Genomic DNA, 24941 nt, shown 5'->3' on the forward strand with positions numbered 1-24941 from the left:
CAGCAGAGGCCATGTGTGCCATGTGTGCCACGGTTGTAATTCTAAGGCCTGACACTTAAACTTTCATTCATCCTAATAAATGTACGGCTTCCCACCATTGCATCTTGTATAACTACACTTGACCTATTCATAAATCAATGCTTTTGCTGAATTCAAGTGTATTGAACTGCTAAACCTTAGGCATCTGGGTTGGGTATCAGAACATTGGTTTGGATCTTCTGGTTGTTTTTTTGGTAATAAAAAAAGGGGAAAGGTTTCGTACACGATCGTGTAAACAATGTCCGTGAGAGGTTCTCTCACAAAAAGTTGGAAAAGTCATAAATACTCACCCATTAACTAATGCTTTGAAACTCTCACCCTCTCACATACACGGTTTACACGACCGTGTATGAAACTTTTCCCCATAAAAAAATTAAAATTACTGAAAGGAAAGAACAGGAAGCAAATTGTATGTTACAGTTGCATTTGTTTTTTCTATTCTAGCCCTTAATGCTAAATTTTGGGCTACTAATATACCCTGTCTTAAAAAGGGTGTACCCAGTGCACGAGGCTCCTACCACTGTAGGGTCTGGGGAGGGTTATAATGTACTCACCCTTACCCCTGCTTCGCAGAGAGGCTGCTTCCAGATTGGAACCTATGACCACTTGGTCATAATGGAGCAATCTTACCTGTGACCACTTGGCTACTAATATACGCTAGTGAAAATTTCCCATGGCCTGCTTCCCATGCTTTAGTCTCTCCAGTCAACCAACCGGACTTTGGCATTCAGTCCAAATGTCTACAGTTGTGGCTCCCATTCTCTTTCTATTTTGAAGTCCATGAAGGCATTTTGTCAAAGCAATTAGGGAAGCCCAGCCTGCTTCATTGGTGCCCTTAGAATAACTTCCCAGATAAGAACAGCTCATGGTATTCAGCCAAGACAATAGAATCATTTGATGGGGGGAAAAATCACAAGAGGAGAGGGGCAATTGGATAAGGTTTAAATCTGCTATCCATATATTAATATTGGTCATAATCTGAAAAGAATTAGGCTGGCATTTTGAAATCAAGCAATGATTCCTAGCATTTCATAAGAAATAGAACTTGATAACAACTGTTCCTTCTTAGATAACATGTTGGACAAGTGTGTGTCCATCAAACTCGGTTCAGTTCGGTTTAGTTCGGTTCACCTTTGTATTGAACATTTATACATTTTAATTTGATATTGTCACATGCGATATAAACTTTTTGAGCATTATGTGTCCCTAAGTTTTACTTAAAATGGTAGTCATGACTAGGGTTTGGGCTGGGCACCCTTATCATATGGTCATCGCATTGGGTATGCCTAGACATGTGATGTCAAGATATGAATGCGAGTGCTCACATGTTTGATATGTGTATCGGCGAAGAATCTACTTTGTCGATTCCCTCATGTATTACTGCCAGATGTAGGAAGGGATAGACATGTGTCACCGACACCCTGTGCCTGAGGGAACTCTGTCACTGCAAAGTGTGATCGCATTCTTTGGTTCATCAATGACTGAGACTCAAGCGAGTCAAAACCGGTGTTCTGGGAATGCGTGAACACTTGGTGAGTGAAGGAGTTATCCAACACGGTCACCACTGCCCGATTGGGGAACACCAAGATAGAGACTGTCTATGCATGGTCGGATCAGAATCTGGATCCAGTGCCGTTTTGGAAATGGTTTTGCAAAAAAATCTATTTTACATAAAATGATAAATTATTTATAATTATTTGAATAAAGTATTTTATCAAGTTTTGCGGGACCCGATCAGATGCACAGACGCTCTTATATGGACATGTACTATGGATTGGGGTTTGGCAGTACATGTGTACATGCCCTAGATTCCATAATGATAGTGTTGATTAGTGGGGGGGGGTTGTATATGATAAATAATTATTATATAGGGAGTTATTTGGAATTTACTAATTTAATTGGTTCTTTATTTAATTAATGGTTTTTTGTGCTAATTGTAATTATCCATTAATAATTAAATAAAATAGCTAATTAACACATTCCCTATTAGATTCTACTTCTTCACCTAGTAAAGGACTTTGAGATAGACAGAAAAAGTCAATCAAGAGATCTATCAGGAAAGAGAGAGTTAGACTCTCACTGTGATTATATTAAATCCTATTAGGATTTAATTTAATATTTTTTTTATTTAAAAGGAGACCAAAACGTGGGAGAGGAGGTTTCCATGTTTTTAAAAGCTACCCCTCTCCACGTTTTTGGCTTCCCCTTCTCTCTCTCTTGTGTTTCTTCTTCTTGCTCTCTAGTTCTTGAGGGCTAGGGTTTTAGAAACCCAGATCCAGTTCGAGATACGTTGGGATTGGTTTGGAGAACCTTGGTAGCATCGGTTGAAGTTCAGATCTGTCTGCTTGAAGTGCTTCTTGGAGGAAGAACCACTATCTATTAGAGGAGCAACACTTGAGACTCACCAAGTTAGCAGTTCTTGAATAATTTCTTTTTGTTTTAATTATTTAATGTTCATGGGATGTGAAAGAAACTCGAATCGACCTTTTCCGCTGCGCATTCGAGTTAGGGATGGATCCCCCTTGCCATGTGATGGACTAGGGATAAGTTTCTTCGTCCCTACTGTGATAATAAATTTTATGGGACACATGAGGGAAGGAGAAAACCTAACAGGGATGCACCAGGGTACCCATGGGCAACCATGGGAAGCCCTAAAAATTAAATGGGGCACCATGGGCTAACCCAAGGCGTGCAAATCCCTGAGGATAAATATCTTGGTCTCCCTAGGGAACCATGGTCTGATCACTGGACCATTGTTTGACCAACAGTGTGATATCAGAGCCACCTTTTCCACCCATGAATATTGAATAATTAATAGTTAATATGATTATCATGAGTGAGATGCAAGTTAGCACATGAGTGGTTAGAATATGATTGTTGTAACAACCTTCCTATGTGCACATGAGTAGTTACAAGGTTGTTAGTGTAACAACCTACCCATGTGATGATGGATTTGGTTTGTTTTATTTATTCCAATTATTGAAGCATGTATCCAATTAAGGAGTGATTATTAATTTAAAATTTTTTTAATCATGTTTATATGTAGGGGGGAGCGCACGCTACCAAGCCTCTGCGCACGCCCTCCCCCTATTGCCTACCTATGTGCGCATTCCCTTTGCGGGCTGCAGCTTACAGGCTGCTATCCGTGGGCAGCAAGCCTATGGGCAACAAGCCTGCGGGCTTAGCCATGGGCTGCTGCCCGTGGGCCTTGGGCTTGTGGGCTGCGTAGGGAGTGCCTGCAGCCTGCGCAAGTGGGCTGCATGCACCCCCTTGTTTTCCCTCCAGTTTAATTAAAAAAAAAAAAAAAGGAATTATTTTTCAAAACAGGATTTTATTATTTTGTTTTGTTTTTGGAGGATGATGATGGGTGAAGAGATTCCCTCTTTACCCACTTGCAATTAAAATGCGATTTTAATTTTATGGGCTTGGATACATGTTATCACATGCAATGTGGTGGTTCACTAACTGAAGGAATCCGTGTTTTAATTTTTGGTCCACTTGCTTTAATGCCCATGCATGAAATTATATTATGATGTGATTATGGGAATGACATTCTAATAAATTGATGAATTGTTTATGTATGTGATACATGGGGTTATGGGTGGATGTGATGCTTCTCTCTCTTTCTCTCTCTCCCCCTTTCTTTTTTATAAACAAATGTACTCCACCCCTTGGGCAGCCCAAATGGTGGGTTGGTTTCTCCATGCGGGATTTCTTTATTATTATGGAAAGGAAAGTGTATAGAATTTTTCCTAGGTTTCCATTGTAATTTTAGAGGAGTTAGGACTCCCAGGGCATATAGATGGTGACCCACATGTGGCTCTCAAAGCTTATGAAGATGCAAGTCACCTACTTTGAAGACGTGATCGGGCGGAGGAGATGATCGAGGCGTGGCATCCATGGCATGATAAATGCACCCAAAGTTATTAGTTTTATTTTTATTGGGAGGGTTCTTTAATTGCTTCTGATAAAAATGTCGCCATCCCATAATCACTTTTAATTAATGTTGATTAATTATGTTGTTTTATTCCATCCATGATATGTATGTGAGAGTTGCTTAATCCCTCTTTAATCATAATACATGTATGATATGGACTAGTCTTAATCGGTAGACATGTCCATGGCCTTCTATTGAAGATAAATGTAGAGATTGTGTGATATGCCCCGCATACGTCGACAGGACATTGCCAGGACCACTGTCACATTTATCTATATTTACCTCTATCGAGATACGTTAGGGTATGGATAGTGAGAGGGCATTGCGATAGTGGGCCATCTTTCATGATTCCATGATTCTAACTAATGCGATAGGTAAGTACATGACTTGGGTGTGTGTCAGCCGACAGGATCTGGACATGGCACCCAGGTGGCCAAAAATATTGGAAGCCCATGAGGCAGACAGCTTAGTCCACACTACCACGGTGTGTATAATAACTCCCGACAGGATAAGTTATGCATGCAAGGGTTGTAGGTATCCAATTCATCTTTTGAGTTATGAGGGAAACCCAAATCATGAAAGACCATTGATGTGTGTACTCAATTTATTATTTTCAATAGTCATTAATTAGCATGTGGTTATTTACTTGTGCATATGTAGATTAATATACGATGGCTGCTGTTAATTCCAACCTGTTAACACTCATTAGCGAATACAAACTTAATGGTACAAACTATGTTGATTGGTTGAATTGGTGATATTTGAAAAGCTTCCTTCATACAAGCTTTCTTAATTTGGGAATGATATAAGAAATACTATTCCACACCCAAGAACCCTTTTTGCATACAAAATCATATTCTAAAATATTAGAATTGGAGAAATACTTAGAACTCGACCCCATAAAGAAGTATGATTTTTTTGATACCATTCAGCCAAGGTGCAGATGCGTAGTAGGAGTGCTTCGTTATGAACATAGTTCAACCTAAAACCCAAACCACCCTTAACTTTAGGTATACAAACGTTGGACTAGGAACATAGAAAAACCCTCTTATCCCCCTTAGATTCGGCTATCTAGAATTGTGTATTAATTGCATTAAGTTGTGAGCAAAATTTTTGGAGAATAAAAACATAAGATAGGTGTAGTCGTGTAGATAGAACTTGATGTAGAGGAGATATCAGATGAGTATTTGAGCTGGTTGGACCAGCAGAAGTCCACTTGGAGTGATTGAAGGTATTAAGGCGAAATGGGGTAAATCATATATCAAATTGAAGATCTCAAGGAGCTCTTCAAGAGTGAGTGCCTGCGGTGATGTTGTATGAGTTTTTGGGCTGTTTGGGCACATTTCGAAGGCAATAAAGCCCGCCAAAGTTTTGAAATTTGAATTTTGGCGTAATATTTGAATTTTAAATTTTAATGTATTTTTTTTTTAATTTTGAATCATATTTGATTTATTATATAAGGTCTCTTTAGGGTTTGTAATATTCAGCTTGAATATCTATTGAAAATTGATCTTTTTGTCCTTATCTTTTATCTTGTGGATTCGAGGGTCGTTTGTGCTAGAACGATATCTAACCCACCTATCTTCTACTACGTCAAAACTAAGGACTGACTTAATGAGAACTGTTTTATTTGCTTGTGATTACATCCGAAGTTTCAACATGCAAGCTTATTTTGAATTTTGTGTATTACACCATTCAAATGTTTGCATTAAACCTACTGATCAACAATGGTGAGCCTAAGGGAACTTGATGACAAATTTGTTCACGAATAGAGAGTAGCATTTCTACTAAAAAAACACTTACACTCTTGTTAATTGTTTTGTGGGCTACTTAAGTCTTGGAAGATCTGAAGAATAGTTTTAATTGATTGAATATCATGCAAGTTAGCACGACAAAACCCAAAAGTGTTATCAACAAAGAGTAAGTGAGAAATCTCCAAAGCAGATTTGGAATTTTAATAGCTTTGAACATATTTATATCCCTATAAATTGATAGAAGACACAAGAGTCCTTCCATACCCAAAATTAAAAAGTACCAACTCAAGGGGCATCCCTTTGGATTCCCTTAGAAGATTAAAAAAAAATTAAAAAATGCACCTTTAAATTTTATAGAATAAGAGTTATGTTATCAAATCACTCCAGTGTTTAGAAAAACCTAAAAATAAAAAAGAACATGGATATATCCTCATTCTAATCTGTATTATGCTTTGAACATATTAAACTTGACAGCAACCCAACTCTAATTACCCTTAAAATGCGTTTATAATGGAGTGTATCATAGGCTATGATGATGTTATTTGAAATCTACCTTCCTTTAATAAACAAAACTGTCTTGTTTACTAAACGATCCCAAAACTAGGATTGGTCTCGTTTAATAATGGGAACTTAAAGTCTGGTTCCTTAAATATGTACAAAATTCATAACTATACAAATAAATTTCCCAAGCATACAAGTAATTGAATATATATATATTCCTTAGCATAAAATAATCAAACATCAATATATTCCTAAGCAAAAAAATAATCAAACCTTAAAATATTAAAATAAACATCTTAAATATTTATCAAAATTTCTTTTTCTTACAAAAAAAATAAAAAGAAGGCGGCGAAACCTGATTTTCCAACTATAACTATAGTTCCAACACGACAACACCACCAAAGAAAGGAACCAATGAATCGGTTGAATCTGATTCCTGGTTCTCGCCGATTTCAGCTTTAAAAAATCGGACTTTTTGTAGGGTTCAGGCGAATTGCTGGCCATTCCGGCAGAATCAACATCGGACCAATTCCGCTTCCTCGAACAATGACTACAAATGCGAGACTCTGAAACCATTTTCCCCAATTAAAAACCTCCAACAAGACTTCCATCTTTTCTACAGGAATTCGGACTGGATCGCACTGTGCAGTGCGAACTTTTGACGGTTTTTAACGTTTTTATTTGCTTCTTGAAATATTTTGGGAACAAGTTTTCCATTTCTGGCGAGGAAAGACACCTGAAATCTGGAAGGCTGAAACTACTCCCTTAAGCTTCCCGATTGGTCACTTGAGGATCCCTCGCTCGCCAAATTTCTCTTGGCGCAGTTTCATTCCTGTAAGAATCTCTTTTCATTTCAATTGTGGATGTAATTTATTTCCTCTTTTCCTTCGTGACTGTTAGGACGTTTTTTGGTTGAGATTTAATCTCTTCTCCGTATAACTTCTGCTCGGATAACACCCACTTGGTTCATCTTGTTTTCGTCAAGTTCAAAAAGGAAAAGGGGGGAAGAATAAGAAACCAAAGATAGAGGAGGAAATGGGGTTTAGGTTTCCCAGTTCTTTTTAACTCTATTCTGTTTTGTTTATTTTTGATTTTCTGATTAGCCAATTAGCAGAACCCTATAAGTTTTAGCTGAGCAGCTACTTACTGCAAGTCAAACTAAAAAAAATGTTACCTTGATTAGCCAATTAACAGAACCCTATTGATTTATTTTCATTTTGCTTCAGGGGAAGGTATGTAAATTCTGTTCCATGTAAAGGATTAAGGAATCTTCCCATGCAGTGCTCTTTACATGACCTAGGCTATTTAAGTGTAATCACTTAATTGGGTTTGAGGCAAGCCATTCGTGGAATCTAATTATCTAAAGTTGCAGGGTGTGGATATAAAATAGTGGAACACTTCATTTTGTGGGACTTCAATCCTTGCTTGGTCAAACTTGAAAGTTAAAAAATTAGGCTTTATATTTGGTTAAGTAATGTGGTTCTGAAATGTATAACAAATACCAACAAAACAGGATCCAAAACAGAGACCAAATTTCCAGATTTAAGAGAAATCGCATAAAGCTTATACATATATTAATTTATGGTTCTCAGTCTTGTTTTGATTCCTTGAATATGTCAAATGTAGAAGTTGCTTTGTTTAAAAATTCTTTTATCTTTTGGACATATTGCTAAAAGGAGGTCAAACAATGCTAGAAGATCCATAGTTCTCTTTATTAGATCACTGTTCTTACTTTTGGGTCTTAATAGCTTGAAAAGGTGAAAAACTGATCTAGAATTCTGACCATAGTGCTGTGTAAGGTCTTAACATAATTGTAAAAAATAAGTCTGGTAATCACGTGATGAGTTTTAGGTAATCTTGGCCTGGCTTGTAGTGAGTCCTGAAGTTCTACCTCTGGAAGTTTTGGAGATCATAACTCATACATTCCCTGTCAAATAGAAAAGATATGATTAGATGAATAACATTGTAAATTATGCCTGTTTCTCTCTCCCCCCCCCTTGGTTTTCTAATTCTTCACTTTACTGAATCATGCTAGTTAACCATAATCCTTGTAGCTTTTCACTATTTTTTAATCCAACATTGGAGTTTGGTTGATATTCTTTTAACTTCTAGCCATGTTTATGGCTGAAGGTATTGGCTAGCCTTGGACCATCATCGACCAAATTTTTTTAAAGAAGCCAATGGCTGCTGAAGTTGGCATTGATGTGGGAAAAAGGCGGAGGTTACCATCTTGGATGCAGGGAGTAGCTGCTGCTGACCAAGGATGTAAGCTTGGGAATGAAGATGAAGAGAATGCTTCATCAGAACAGGCAAATTCATCCTTTGCTCCCCAGCCCAAGAGAAAATCTAGTGCTAAGAGGCTTGAAAAAGAAGCCCAACTTTGTGACAAGGACCTTGCGGAAGTGGATTCAAGCTTACTAGTAAAATGTGCAAAAAAATCTGGGAAAACAAATCTCTTTCAAAGAGATGTGGATAATGATAGTCTTACCCATAGTGAAGATGAAGTCCCAAAGAAAAGAACAAAGAGAACTTGTCACACTCAGAGAGCAGTTCGGGATACTGCTCCTCAAAAGAAGCAAAGAGGAAAGAATTACAGGGTTGAAAGTAGTGCAGAGACTGTGGCCCCATTACCTAGTGAACAGGATGAAGAACTCACAATGGAAGATCTAATAAGCATCGCTGAAGAGGTGATATTCTTTTCAACATGATGCTAGAAAGGACTAATTATTCTTGATTTTCCTTCTTTTCTATCCAAGTTTAGTATGGTAACGTACACAATTGTTGTGATTATAAACATAATTCCAAGCACTAGGGCTGTTAGTGGATCAGATTTTGTTCTGATCTGATCCAGATCCAATTTGACAAGTCGATCTGATCCGTTAAGGAGTAATCCAATAAATAATCGGGTCAAATCTGGATACACTTTGAACCAATCCATCTAATCCGATTAGGATTTCATGTATATAGGATTATTTATGGGATTATAAATGAATTTGTCAAGGGAAAGGGCCTAAGCTACTTTGGAGAAATCTTTTTGTAAACAGCCTTGGAATGAATGCTTAGATGATCTAGATCGATCACCCCAACCTCTTATTTATAATAAAATCAAATTACAGCAAAAGTATGAATCCCCCCCAATCCTATTCCTACTAGGAATTCCCACTATAACTAGGAATCCCAAATAGAAATCGTATAGGTGGGAAAAACAGGAATAAAACAACTAAAACATAAATAAAATAAGTAACAAAAGCCAACTAGGACTAGGTTACCCCTAGTGGGTAACGTAGCCAATCTCAACACTTCCCCTCAAGTTGGAGCAAAGATGTCGATCATGCCCAACTTGACTAGATTGGGATGAAACAGCTTCCCAGACAATCCCTTAGTGAAGATATCTGCAAGTTGATCAGTAGACGTCACAAAGGGAATGCAAATCAGTCCTTCTTCTAATTTCTCTTTGATGAAATGCCTATCCACCTCAACATGCTTGGTACAATCATGCTGTACTGGGTTGTGTGCTATGCTGATTGCAGCCTTGTTGTCACAGTACAACATCATAGGAAGACGAATAGGAACACCAAGATCTTGTAGTAGCCCTTTAAGCCAGAGTAACTCACAAATACCCTGTGCCATAGCTCGAAACTTAGCTTCGGCACTAGAACGAGCAACAACATTTTGCTTCGTACTACACCACGTGACAAGATTTCCACCTACAAAGGAGCAATACCCAAAAATAGACTTGCGATCTGCAGAACCAGCCCAATCAGCATCAATGTATGCTTCTATCCGTAGATGACCATGCGTAGACAAAAGAATTCCTTTTCCAGGAGCTGACTTCAAATAGTGCAAGATACGAAGAACAACCTCCATATGAGAAGAGTAGGGATCATGCATAAACTGGCTCACAGTACTCACGGTGACAGCAATGTCAGGACGAGTATATGAAAGATAAATCAGCTTCCCTACAGGTCTTTGGTACCGGCCTTTATCAACAGGCTCACCCTCTTTCTCCTTGAGTCAAACAGTAGGGTCCATAGGAGTATCTGAAGGATGACAGCCTAGCAACCCGGTCTCAGCCAATAAGTCTAGGACATACTTCCTCTGGGAGAGAAAATGCCTTTAAGATCTGGCTACTTCAATCCCAAGAAAGTATCGTAGTTTCCCTAGATCCTTAATCTCAAATTCTTGTCCAAGGAAGGTCTTCAACCGTCTGATCTCATCACCATCATTGCCAGTTACCACTATATCATCAACGTAGACTATAAGAACAGTGAGTTTTTCTCCAACCCTCTTTATAAAGAGTGTGTGATCAGCATTACTCTGCTTATAGCCCACAAAAATCATGGCCTTGTGGAACCGCCCAAACCATGCTCGAGGTGACTGCTTCAGCCCATAAAGTGCACGTTTCAGTCTACATACTTTTCCTTGGTTTCTGTCACAAGAGAACCTTGGTGGAATGTCCATATACACCTCCTCATCCAGTGTTCCATTTAGGAAGACATTTTTTACATCTAGCTGTTGCAAATCCCATCCAAGGTTGACTGCACAAGATAATAACACACGAACAGTATTTAACTTGGCAATAGGTGCAAAAGTTTCCTGGTAATCAATGCCATATGTCTGAGTGAACCCCTTGGCCACGAGTCGTGCCTTATACCTATCCACAGTGCCATCCACCTTCTGTTTCACCACAAACACCCATTTACATCCAATGGTTTTCTTCCCAGGTGGAAGAACCACAAGCTCCTATGTGTTATTTTTTTTTCAAGGCTTCCATTTCTTCCATCATAGCTGCCTTCCACATTCCGTTTGATAAAGCTTCCTACCAATTGTTAGGAATACGAACAGAAGAAAGAGAGGAAACAAAGGCACAAAAGGATGGGGAAAGGGAATCATAAGAAACAACATGAGATATGGGATGCTGAGTGCAAGTTCTGACACCTTTGCAAAGAGCAATAGGTAAATCAGGAATATTACCAAGTGGAGAGGCAGGTTCTGGATCCGGGTTCGGCAACAATTGGATGGGTACTGGAGCAACAGTTGATTGAACCTGCTTATGCTTCCTTGCATAGGTCTTCACATTACTGGCATCAATCCTCTTCTGAAATTCACTAATAGTCATCTGGATAGGAGTCTGGACCGGGGTAGCTTGCTCCCCTTGAATAGAAATGGTCTCCCCCTGTATAGGAACCGTTCCCCCTGACTCAGGGGGAGTACTAGGGGCAGGCCGAACTGGTTCAGACTCATGGTAAACAGACTGAAGTGGAGGTGGAGAGTCAATAGTCAGCACATCTTCACTAACACTCTCCCCCTGACTCATGGAAGCTGTTTCTAGATCAGATTAGGCTTTGATACCATGTAAACAGCCTTGGAATGAATGCTTAGATGATCTAGATCGATCACCCCAGCCTCTTATTTATAATAAAATCAAATTACAGCAAAAGTATGAATCCCCCCCAATCCTATTCCTACTAGGAATTCCCACTATAACTAGGAATCCCAAATAGAAATTGTATAGGTGGGAAAAACAGGAATAAAACAATAAAACATAAATAAAATAAGTAACAAAAGCCAACTAGGACTAGGTTACCCCTAGTGGGTAACGTAGCCAATCTCAACACTTTTAATAATTTTTATTTTATTTTCATCCGAATTATATAGAGTATTGTATAATTCGAAGATGTTACATACTTGGATCAGATCAGTTCAAAGTCGGATATACCCTTATTGCATTTGTATTCGTATAACTGTGTAACTGATCCATCGGATTGGATTGGCTGATTTCCTACTCAGGTTCAAATTGGACCTGTTGATAGCCCTATTAGGCAAGTGGTATACTTGTATGTGTTAGGTTCTACCTAAAGTCAACCTGCTTAAATCATATTTATTTATTTATAATGGGAGGGTGTTTCCTGCCTTGTAGTGGAGGCTACGCGGGCAGGTGAGAGCCAATGAGCACCCCCCCCCCTATCGGTTCAATCATCAATTGGGAGGCAGAGAGGTCATTTCATGGAGAGATAGGGACTAGAGAGAGGGGTTTTTCTCCCCACATATATGAATGGGGGTTGGTAGGGGGTGAATGAGTGTCAAATGCCATCTGCATTTGACTGTCCAAAAGAGCATTTATGAGTCAGTATTACATGTTTTTTAAATAAATCATACCCTGGATGCCAGTTGTCATTTAAAGCATTAAGACTGTAAATAAACTTGTATTCAGGGCCCTTATAGGGAGGATTATATTGAACTGTTAGCTCTTGAAGCTTTGTGATATTCAAATAGAAGGATTTTGGCTGTGGGCCCCAAAAGAAAGAGTTGTACGAATAATTGTTTTATTCTTATTCTGTTTAGATTTCAGGATTAATTATTATGGAAATTTTTATAATTATGAGTGTATAGTAGAAAAGGGATGTTGTTTTACTCCCAAATCATGTTTTCTTGTATTTTTTTTTTTGTTTAGGAAATCCAAAAGATATATATAAATATAAATATAAATATATATATATATATATTTATTTATTTATTTATTTATTCCCCCACTATTGGTCAGTTCGTGTTTTCTTTACTTCTGTTTATGTTTTGCAGAAATACATATTTCAAAAAGAGATCTACATTTTTTGCGTTTCTATGTTTATCTCTTCTCACTCCCTAAATCTCCGTATTTTGTTCCCTTATAATCTTTGCCTCTTATTTTCGTAACTCTAAGAAATATCTTATTAGACATACTTTCTCTATCATGCATACATATACGCATTTTCTCTCTCTCTCTCCCCCCCCCCCCCCCATGTAGTTGCATTAGACTGGTTGGATCAACTTAACAAATATGATCCTGTATGGAGGCCTAGGGGTAAGTCTAGAAGGCCCACAAGGTGCTGGCGGTAGTCCAATGAGCTGAAAACAAGCTTTGGATGGTTATGTTATATGTTTGGCCTTTATTTTATTGGGTTTCATTGTAACAGGCCTAATTTATAAGCCCATAAAGTGGGGGTAGGTTAGTGCACGCTATTAGCAACATGGATTCAAGAATTAGAATCCGATCGGCCTAATCATCCAAGGCCAATCCCGATTCCAGAGGATCTGGCTCCACCGATCCCCTTCCAAAATCTAGGGTTAGGGAAAATTTCATCTGATTTCTAACCGATTCCGGCTGATTACGATCTGATCCAGATCGAAATCGGCTGGGATTGATTCGGATTCCAATTATGTTCTTTAAAACCTTGATTAGCAGCGAAGTGTTTGAGATAGATTAGGATACTTAATGGCTTTTAAAGTTCTGGTTTGAGTCTCTTAAGTCAAACCAGTATAAGAGAGTGATTAGGACTTAGGAGTCATTTCACAAGTCAGTTTAGGAAGTTTAAAAATTTATGTGTATGTATACCCCTCCCATCAATTGGGATTTTCTTGAGTAATAAAATTTTAAGTTTTTAAAGTGTTTTAAATGTAGTTTTAATCTTGAACCAGTGACATCTATTGGGAGATAAGCTGACGATAGGATCATATGTAAGGAATGAAACCAGATTTCTAAAGAATTTTAATAACAGAGATTCAGAGATTAAGAGATTCAAGGGATTAGATTGAGCCAAAATTTGGGTCAAAGGTTCTAATATGATGGGAAAATATGATAACAACAATCAGGCTTTAATCCAATGGTTATATTCTTAGGATCTGAAGATTCCTTCCATTGGTCCGATTCTTAGGATATGAAGATTCCTACTTGAAGAAGGAATTCCCAAATCTGAGAATCGATGTAAGGTTCACACTCTAGACAAATCAGATTAGAGATTGATTTCAGTACCAAATAACAAGCCTAATGATAGAAAATCCGAGATCAGACTTCGAAAATAGAACTTGAAAATTGATTGAATTGAAATCGGACATGTAGTAACGAGTAGGAAAACAGAAAATCAGTTTCAAGTTCCGATTTTGAAACTGTAAGAAGGTTTAGATCAGAAACCAATTGTTATGTATGGAAGCAGAATTGTAATCCAATGGTTTGATTTGAAGTTTCAAAAAATTCCTCGTTGGACTAGGAATTCAGAAAACCAGAAAAAAAAAAAAAGATTTTTATGCTATGAACAGAATCAGAACTTGAAATATATGAAGAGAGAAGAGATTAAGCCAAGGCTTAGCTCAGGACCCTATACTCGTTGTATTTGGTTTGGTAAGAAATCTTTTTTAATATTCCTTGAAAAAAAGGAGACATTATCAATCATAAAAAAAAATCAAACAAATAAAGACAAGCCAGATATTTTACCTTGTCCAGAAATTACAATCCCAAGGTCTGTAGAACCCAACCATGGGCCAGAGTAAAGTCTTCTGAGGCCCAATTGCCCCAATTGGACACCCTTAACTTAATCAGTTTTGTCGCTGTGCTACTATGCATAAGGGATTGGAGTGTTCCATATTTGACTGACTGCTCTCCATCTATTCTTCCTCTTATAGTTCTGGTCTTTCTACAACCAGGTGGTATCTCTCTACTGCTGTTCATCATATTCTTCTTCTCTTTCTTCTTGATTCTCTTGTTTCCTCTCTCCTCTCTTCTACTCTGCACATCAAACTCATACTTCTGGTGAAATATCTCTATGATGGCTGGTTGATACATCATGCTTTGTAATGACTTCTTTGATTATGTTATTGAGAAACTAACATCAAACTTAAAAAAGAGAGGAATTTTAAGGTGGCTACAATTTTTTTTGTGCAGTATGTCAAAGCTGATAACGAGATCAACCATCAACCATCTGAAAGAGAAGAAGCCACATCAGTAACCCAATCTCTGGCAGCTAACTGCTCTATCATAGAGTCAGATGTTTCTTTGAAGGACACTCAAAGCAGCAGGGGATTATCCACCCATCCAACAGAAAGTTTAACTTCTAATTTAAGCAAGACTGGGTTCAAGGATCAAGATGATTCAATAAGTAAAAGCATAATCACTGATCTCAGCAGAACAGGGGATCCTACTCAAGATATGTTGGATTTATTTTTAGGTCCATTGCTCAAGAAACCCCAAAAAGAGGAGAGAAAGATGGAAATTACTACCGAGGAGTTCTTGGATTACAAATTCAGGAAGCAAAATCAAAGCCAGAGTGTTGAGACGGAAGTAGTCCCTATGGTGAAGAAGAAGAGCAGCCTTAAGGACAAGATCTCCATGTTTCTTGATTGAATAGGTTCTCTGTTCTGATATGCTGCCATGCACTAGAAATGACGCGAAAATACATGACAGAATCTGTCATTGTGCATCCTGTCTTTGTTTCACATCTTAGCCACAGAGCATAAGTCTCTCCCTTTGGTGAAGAATAAGTGCAGGAGTACAAGAAGTGATGCGGAAAACAAGGTCTCCTTGTTTCTTGATTGATAACGGTTATCTGTTCTGGTATGCTGCCATGCATGAAAAAGTGAGGCAGGAGTACATGACAATCTCCCAGAGTTCTAGTCAATTGTGCAGCCAATCTTTGTTTTGTATCTTCACCATATCTATTTATATTTTTTTTGCCAATGTAAATCTCTCCCTATGTCTTTGTGACCAGACATGCTTTTCAGCTCAATGCACACAAATTATCTACTTTTTGCAAGGACTTTAGTTAAAGGTAACATATATTGCTTAAATAGTTTGGAAATAAGGCAGCATGAATGTGAGGGTTCACATTATGGTTTGTGTTCATGAATTATCATTGAAGTTAATAAAGTTATTTGTTCTTACCCTTTCATCACTAAAGTTCACAAAATTATTTTGGCTAATTTGCCGGAAAAGGTCAAATTGGTGTATCTTGGATTATTGAAATAAAGAATTTATTTGAACAGGACAACTAGAACTAGGAGAGCAGATGTGCATATACTTTTTGAAAAAACTTGAACGTTTAGGAGGCTACAGCATGAATGACATGACCATGGGCATTCCAAATGTACCTTCAAATCACTTTTGTACATTGTTCTATTTTTTGCTTTACTCTGGAGAGAGCCTAGACATTGTGTTGCATCAATTCATTCCTCTTTTATAAATTTCTATGATCAATGATGCATTATCATTTTTAATTTTGGCTCTGATTTAAATCTTACTATTTTTGTCAGGCAGGTAAAGTTTCATGACGTTTTAGATCTCTGTACAGTTCCCGGAATTGGGTTCTGTTGAGAATGTCTGAATTATGCATGCACAGTTCCAAACATATCTAAAGACTGAAATACCTCAATCTTATGCAGCAACTCACCCCATGTGAGATATTTATGACACATTTTAAGGTGTTTCTAAATTGTTTCTATTGAGGTGCTTGAAATAGAGATGCTCTTAATCACAAATTCTTGGCCAGCTTTCAGGATGCTGAGTTGGCCTACTTCATTGCTTCTAATCTACTATTCTCTTAGTGCCTCAGGGTTACATCGTAAAATGTCACTGTGACAAAACTTGATCTTAACAACCAGGACCTGCGAAGAAGAAGAAGAAGAGAGAAGGCCAGAGAACACGATGGAGGAAAGGGGAGAGAATCCTAGGCCATGGTAGAATTCAGAATCCTGCTATCGTGGTCTAGCCCCATCATTTATATCATATTCAAGTAATTGACACTTTGTAGGAAACCTACTAAGAGTCTTAAGTCTAATTACAATGAAAGTAAATTACTAAAACCAAGTAAACAAATAAAAGGAAATTACAGCTACAACTCAACTACCAGTCAACATAACTCAACAATTACTATCCAACAGGGACACTCCTCACGGTAATAATCTTTAACACTCCCCCTCAAGCTGGAGCATATATATCCTAGGATTCAGCTTGGAACAATAGAGATAAACATAAACCAGCAGAGGTCCAACTTGAGCAGATAACCATATGTAAAAGCCAGTATTCAGCAACACCATTTTCCAGTTACAATACATTCATAAGCACCTCAATGATTAACACTATAGTAGAGGAAAAATCTTCATGTCGAATAAAACTAAACAACAACGAACAAAATAAGCGGTAGAGAATATCCAGTACAAGCCAAAATATCATGGCAACAATAGCAACATCATAAGCCCTTCTCAAGGAAGGCAAGTAGAGTAATTTTCACAAAGAAGACAGATACAAATGCAATATAGGTCGTTGCGAACCAATGATAAAAGTGCAGCATAGGTTGCTATTAACCACTGATAAAAGTGCAGCATAGGTCACTGCAAACCACTAATAACAACATAAGGTAGCTGCGAACCATAAGTAACAACATAAGGTTGCTGGGCACCACATAACACCTCATAAGGTTGATGGGAACCATATAACACAATATAAGTATGTTGGGAACCACTGATAACAACATAAGGTTGCTGGGAACCACATATAAGATTCTTGTTGTTGAATACCACAAGTAACCATCTTCATAAGAAAATATGTTGCTGATGACTAGAACACATGATACAAACAGATAATAATAATAATAATCTTCAAATATTAGATGATAACTCCATCTCCCCCTCACGTGTAACACTACACGTGGACAAACAATGTAGGGGAGAACACAAAAGGATAACCCATCCTCATATGGTAGCAATTACCAGCATTGCGAAATATCAATAACTGTGAGGGATTTTGTGTGTGGATCCGTACCTAACAGCTTGAACTTTTGGGATAAGCTGTATTCACATCGTATCTGAGCCAGGAGATCAGGTGTTCGATCGCTTGTACGTGTGAGGGATTTTGTGTGTGGTGCCCCTCGGTGCACATGATGGTGTCACGTGTAGAGGTGTGTGTGTGGGCCTGCACTTGGGGGGGGGGTTTGTGTTGTGTTGATATACATTGTTGTAGTACTTAGCTAACAGATCAGGCTTTTGGGATAAGCGGTTTTGACAGTGTTATCATTAAATTGGCTTTGGAGATCCAAGAAAAAATCTAACCACCTTTGGCCTACAGCAGTTGAATCAAATTATCACTGATCCAATGCTTGAGACATTGATGGAGTTACTTCAATTCATTGCATGACTTTGACAAGGGATTATCTGCATATGGCTTGGTAATCTTCGTCTTAAACGTTCCTTGATTTGTGCAGAGTTGCTTTTTTCACCGCCAAGCTGGGGAGATTACATTTGGTTGTCATGGAAAATTTGATTGTTTGAGGTTCCTCCTTTGGAAGGGCTCTTCTCATTGTGGAGCTGTTGATCATGGTGGATAGGATGCTTTTGCAATTGGATAGAACTGGTATTGCCATACAAGACTGTGGAGATATATGGACAGTCAATAGAATCTTTCCCTCCGACTAATATGGTTTGCTTTGATCATTCTATTAAGAACCGTTATTTTAACTTTTAACAAGGGCCACTTTCTCCCCGATATTTGTCCCCTTTCTGGGAAAATGGAGACTTCTGGCCACACTGCAGAAGACACGATTATAACTTCCAACAGAAGTGTTGGTTCTTGTTCTCACTTTGAATCCTTTGTTAACAAAAGCCACTTTCTCGCATCACTTTTTCTCCTTTCTATGAAAATAGAGGTTCTTTTGGCCACTTTTGATCCATTGCCCATTTGCAAACAAGGTATAAATGGACTTGCTATTACCTTTGACATAGCATGTATGATGCTTGGGGATTTTGGATGGATTTCAGATTGGTGTAATTGAAAACTTTATCTTGAATGAAAGTATGTAGGAAGGTGGTCCCTGCAGCGATATGTTGGTTCCTATGGCTGAAAGAAAGCCATTTTTAGCCTTTATTTGTGGATAATTCCATATATAGGCTTTTAGGTAAGAGGTCAAGTGAAGACCCTGCCCAAGCAATTATACTCTGTTCATCTATCTGTGAATAGTGTACTGAGGCTCTTTCCATGTGTTTGAAGACAAATACCACAAATATTGATAAAAGTTATGTTAGGATGAGTATTTTTCAAACTCTTTTGGCAGATTTCTGTGGATGATCAATTAAATTGTTTAAGATTGAAAATATATAGATTCGATGGTATGTGTAGGTGGATGGAAAATAAACTATGTCTGTGCTATAGATTGTTTAAATCATGAAGTTTTTTTTTCCCCAGTTATTCTATGAAAGAGGGTTTTTCTACTATTAGATCTTTCTCTGGTATTATTATCTCCACTATAACTCCTTGAGCTCCAAACATATTTTTTCCGCTTAACAAGTGGACAAGTTGACTGAGACAAGATTATGCACTGTAGTTGGAGGCTGAATGATAAGGTGCTATTGGATATGTTTCTATTTGAGCTCAGAACAGTATCATTAGCAGGTTTTTGAACCCTGGTTACTCAAGGAGCTCAGGGGTTGATATATTTGGATTTCTTCCAGTGGTACCTGTTGCTTAGTTATTGCAACTACAGCTTCAGCTTTGTATATACTACTTGCTTCTGGATGCTTTTTTTTGGGGGGGGGGGGTGAATACTTGCTTCTGGATTTTGTTTAGACAGGACATCTTTCCTATTTTTTCACATCCTGTGAACATAGCGAAAGATCCTGCTGCTCTGTACTCAGATTATATATGGAATATCGGGAGTGGTATATGGTTCTCAAAGTTGAACTTTTCATGTTGGAAAGTTAACACCAGTGTAATTCCGCTTCTTCAGTGGTGTATGATTCTCAAAGTAGAACTTTTCATTGTTGTTGGACATCTGGAATATCATATATTGGAAACTACTCTACGCTTTCAGGAGGTTGCAGGTACATTTTGACTACCCTGCCCTTTCATTATTAATTCCACTCTCCAGGCCACTCCTTGTAACAATTGCAACTTAGGAGGATTGAAGCAGAGAATTCGTATCACAATTTACTAAGAATACGAGGCTATTTTTCTGGTTTTATAGTGCTAGATGGTTCTTAAAGTGGCTTGTTTCATTCCTTGTTGCAAGGCTTGTGGTGGATCAAGGACTGCCATACATAGCTTCTAGAAACCCTGAGATGCTGAAGGCCAAATTGTCAGATCTGATCAGATCAGATTGTAAATTGGTAAGATACTTTTTACTTGATAAAGGATAAGAGTGTACAAATTCTTCAAGTGCTAATCAGTTGATATACTTGAGAGTTATCAGAAAGGAACATGCTTACAATGGATCAAATACTGCCATTGGTGTCATCGAGTATGAAATTATCATAGAACTCCACCTTTTATGCGTCACTGAGTGCATCTACCATTTTTAATTTTTACTTTAAAATTTTCAACATTGAGTGACCTTTTGTGTACTCAAAGGGTGTTTATTTGCATTCATTGTGGAAGTGGTCATGGCCATGATTTAGTGTGGCAGAATAAATCAATAGATGAGTCTTTGATGTACTGACTTCTAGGATGATCTTCGTATTTTCTGAATAAGCATCTGCACTCTTATATGATATTAGATGTCCTAGGAACACATGACAGTTATAACACCCTCTTTGGAAGGGATACTCTATATTAATCTTGCTTCCTGCTAATATTTCTTTAAAAGGCATCAAAGATAACACACAGAGGTTACCCTAGCAAGCTTGTGATTTAATTTCACATGAATGGTGTTGCACCAGTTGGAATCTTAATTGTGCTTTATCAATGAGAAGGAAGCTAAGTAGGAAAATTAGGATTCATATATTTACTTGCTGTCGGAGTAAAGAAGTGATTTATTATCTGTTTTAAGTTTTTTGTATCTGTTAAGACACCTGCAGAGCCCCCAAATGGCCAAATCTTGTAGAGGCTTTATGACTGTTTATGTCTGTTGCAATTCCATGCTATCTTTCCAAAGGAGTAACTTCAAATCCTAGCTGAGGTTCAATGTGATTCCAAAATCATGTAAGTGTGCTGTATTACTTCAATTCTGTCTATCGACTTCTTTTTTAATTATCTCTATAATAACCTTCGATCATTTCCCAATGTCTAGTAAGGTATATTCTCTTTGAACTGAAATTAGAGGCTAATCTGGGATTTGTTTGTTCCCTTGTGTTTAAATATTGATTCCCAATCTCATTCTAACCCAGTTCTTTGTTCACTCCCTTCACCCTCATACCCGATAAATAAGCAATCTTCTTGTCCCCATACACCCCCCTTCCCAACAAAGCCAAAACCATTTAAATCCCCACCAGCCAACTTCATATGTCACACCTAAGTCTGCATTTCCTTAGAGGTCCTGGACTCCAGATCTTTTTAAGTGTGTTAGACTTGGTAGGTTTGAATGTATTTCACTGTTTCGATAATGATAGTTACAAGATGTATATATAGGAAACAAGAGAATCCCTAGTGGTTGAAGATCTCACATATGATAATAGGAAACATTCTATATCACATGTGGACAAACAAGGAAACAAATATTTACAATATCAGTGTATTACAAGGAAGATAATATAAAAGGAATGCTCAATGTATGGTAAGAGGTATTGATGGAATGGTCAATGGATGGTAGGTAATAGAAATGGAATGCTTGAGTATGGTAAGTGATATAGATGGAAGGAGACCAATATAGTACGTTCCAAAGATGAGAACGTCTATATTGGTCAATACACCCCCTCAAGATGAAGAGCCGGTGTAACGGATCTTTAGCTTGTCCTGCATAAACTCAAATCGTGCGGTTGGCAGCGGTTTGGTCAAAATGTCTACAACTTGATCATGGGTGAAGATGAATTGTACTTGAAGCGACTTGGACGCAACCTGCTTGCTAACAAAGTGAAAGTCGATCTTGACGTGCTTTGTTCGAGTGTGAAAAACTGGATTTGTTGACAAATATGTGGCCCCGATATTGTCACACCATAGAATCGGGGCTGCAGTCTGTGGAATCCCAAGTTCCTGAAACAAATCGCGCAACCATATCAGTTCAGCCGTGGCATCTGCTAAGGCTTTGTATTTGGCCTCAGTGGGCGACCGAGATACAGTCTTCTGCTTCCTTGAATTCCAAGAGATAATATTGGGTCCCAAGAAAATGACATAGGCCCCAGTGGATCGCCGATCAGTAGGACTGCCAGCCCAGTCCACATCTGTGTAGGCTTGGAGTGTCAAGGAGTTGGATCTTTGAAACAATAAACCATGCGTAATGGTGCCCTTGAGATATTGCAGAATCCTTTTCACTAGGATCCAATCACCTTCAGTTGGGGAATGCATGAACTGACATACCCGATTCACTGCAAATGCCACATCTGGTCTAGTAAGGGTGACATATTGTAGTGCAGCAACAATGGACCGGTAGTGACTCGGGTCAGAATAAGAGGCACCCCCTGAATCTGATGGCTTAGAGCTTGTTGGCATTGGTGTGGAGATAGACTTGCAGTCTTTCATGCCTGCTCGATCTAAGAGATCAGAAATGTAGTGCTTCTGGGAGAGAAGTAGGCCCTGTTTGGTGTAAGTAGCTTCGATTCCCAAGAAGTAATGTAGCAAGCCCAGATCTTTAATAGAAAATTCACTGGCTAGACTTGTTAATAGTGCTGAAATGTCGGCCTGTGAGTCACCAGTAACTAAAATGTCATCCACATAAATCAATACATATAAAACCGAACCAATTGTTCTCAAAATAAATAACGACGTGTCAGTCTTAGATGCAACAAATCCAATGGATAGAAGAAACTTGGATAGCTGCTGGAACCAAGCTCGCGGGGCCTGTTTTAGGCCATATAGTGACCGATGTAGATGGCACACATGAGTAGGAAGAGACTTATCCTCAAAACCAGGCGGTTGGACCATGTACACTTCCTCGGTCAACTCTCCATGGAGGAAAGCATTTTGAACGTCCAATGGCCATATGGGCCAACCCCTTGAGACCGCTAAAGCAATCACTGTGCGAATGGTGGGTTGTTTAACCACCGGGCTAAAAGTTTCACTGTAGTCCTCCCCCTGCTGCTGATGGAACCCCTTTGCAACTAGCTAAGCTTTATATCTTTCAATTGACCCATCAGCCTTTCTCTTGATCCGAAAAACCCATTTATAACCCACCAAATTCCGAGTAGGAGATGATGGAACCAAACTCCAAGTGCCATTTCTAATCAGGGCATTAAATTCCTCAGCCATGGTAGACCGCCATTCGGGAACCTTGACAGCCTGCGAAAAACAAGTAGGTTCAGTAGTTGGGTTTGGTTTGGTAGGAAGGGAGTGGAGCGCTGCTTTTTGAGAGCGCAAACGCATCGGGTGATGGGTTGGTGGTGGTGTAACATGGGCGGGTGGATCCGTATAAAGGTCCACAATGGATCGGGTCCGTGTAGGTGGTGATGGTGGACTTGTAGATGGGCTAGGTTCAGCACGGGTCAAACTTGGATGGGGTGGTGAATGTGGCGAGGCCAAACTCGATGGGGAAGTGCATGGTGATGGTGGTGCCACATTCAGCAATGGTGCTATGGCCGTTGGTACAGTAGCCCATGGGAGAAGACTAGGATGTGATGGCGGTGTTGGATTGGAAATGGATGAGAACGGGAAAACATTTTCAAAGAATGAGACATGGCGAAAAACCTGGATACGACTAGTTGAGCGATCTAAACACCGGTATGCTAAGTGTGATGGACTATAACCCAAAAATACATGTGGTTCCGAACGAAAATCCATTTTGTGTGTAGTGAATGGCCGAAGAAGAGGATAACATAAACATCTAAAAACCCTAAAAAAAGAATAGTTTGGAACCCGATGAAACAGTAATTGGTAGGGAGACATTCCCGAATTGATTCTAGAAGGTAAGCGGTTGATTAGAAATACCGCTGTCTCAAAAGCAAACACCCAATATATTTGAGGTACAAAAGCATGGGCCAAAAGTGATAATCCAGTTTCCACAATGTGCCTATGACGGCGCTCGACCGCGCCCTGCTGCTCATGGGTATGAGGAGCAGAAATACGATGAGAAATCCCAATATCATGGAAAAATTTGGGTAAAGTCTGAAATTCCCCACCTCAGTCCGTTTGGATAGATTTTATTTTTCTACCAAATTGTCTCTCAACTAATTTCTGGAAGCCAATAAAAATCCCAAAAACCTCGGATTTCTTTGCCATAGGATAAAACCACATGTATTTGGAATAGTCGTCAACAAAAATAACATAATACCGGTGTCCAGCAGGAGAGGGGGTAGGGGAGGGTCCCCAAACATCACTAAACAATAATTCCAAAGGATAAAAACTACGAGAATAAGTTTCGCCCAAAGACTGGCGACAAGCCTTGCCCAACTGACAGGCATTACATAAATTATTTAAAGAGGATTTAGAAAAAGGTAAATTATTTTGATGAATGACTTGATGAACAATCTGTGAATGTGGATGGCCTAGGCGACAATGCCAGCCATCAAGAGAAGTACGACTAGTAAGATAGGCCAAAGGAGAAGTGCCCACAGACGATGGTACTTGGTAAAGACCGCCATCACTCAGACCGGACAGAATTGTAGTTTTGGTTCTCCGATCCTTCACAAAAAAACAAGATGGATGGAATTCAAAAAATACATCATTGTCAGTAGCGAATCTATTGACAGAAAGAAGGGGTTTGGAAATTAAAAGAACATGCAAGACATCAGACAAAATAAAATTTTTAGAAGAAGAAGGTGAAGAGAGAGATGCTGTACCAACATTTGAAATGGGTATAGTCTTACCATTGCCAACCTATAGCGAATCCGAACCTGTGTACGGATCATAAGATGAAAGGGAATGGATATCGGGTGTCACATGGTGTGTAGCACCCGTATCCGGGTACCAAGTGAATGATTGGGATGGTGGATATGCGAGTGTGGGGAGGATGGGTTGATTGGAATGGCTCGGGTAGTTTGTGTAATGGGCCGTGGGTGTGGTATTGGGTTGGTAGTGAAAGGAAGAGGTTGTTCGGGTAGGAAAATTGGGT

The 24941-nt window shown here is 38.8% G+C and overlaps 1 protein-coding gene across 3 annotated transcripts; it reads left to right on the forward strand.

Moving 5' to 3' along the window:
- The first annotated feature begins 7449 nt into the window (after positions 1–7449).
- LOC122664720 (transcriptional regulator ATRX homolog) lies at positions 7450–15929 on the forward strand. Of its 3 annotated transcripts, XM_043860676.1 has the most exons (4): positions 7450–7596; positions 8362–8918; positions 14927–15402; positions 15590–15929. In XM_043860676.1, exons 2-3 carry the CDS (start codon positions 8412–8414, stop codon positions 15383–15385), a joined length of 966 nt encoding a protein of 321 aa, XP_043716611.1. In that variant the 5' UTR covers positions 7450–7596; positions 8362–8411; the 3' UTR covers positions 15386–15402; positions 15590–15929. The 3 variants fall into 3 exon arrangements, with proteins under 3 accessions (XP_043716611.1, XP_043716609.1, XP_043716610.1); XM_043860674.1 differs by having other exon boundaries at positions 7451–7596; positions 14927–15929; XM_043860675.1 differs by lacking the exon at positions 7450–7596 and having other exon boundaries at positions 7988–8918; positions 14927–15929.
- Positions 15930–24941: the final 9012 nt, after the last annotated feature.

This window comes from Telopea speciosissima, chromosome 6, assembly GCF_018873765.1.
Source record: "Telopea speciosissima isolate NSW1024214 ecotype Mountain lineage chromosome 6, Tspe_v1, whole genome shotgun sequence".
Taxonomy (NCBI): domain Eukaryota; kingdom Viridiplantae; phylum Streptophyta; class Magnoliopsida; order Proteales; family Proteaceae; genus Telopea; species Telopea speciosissima.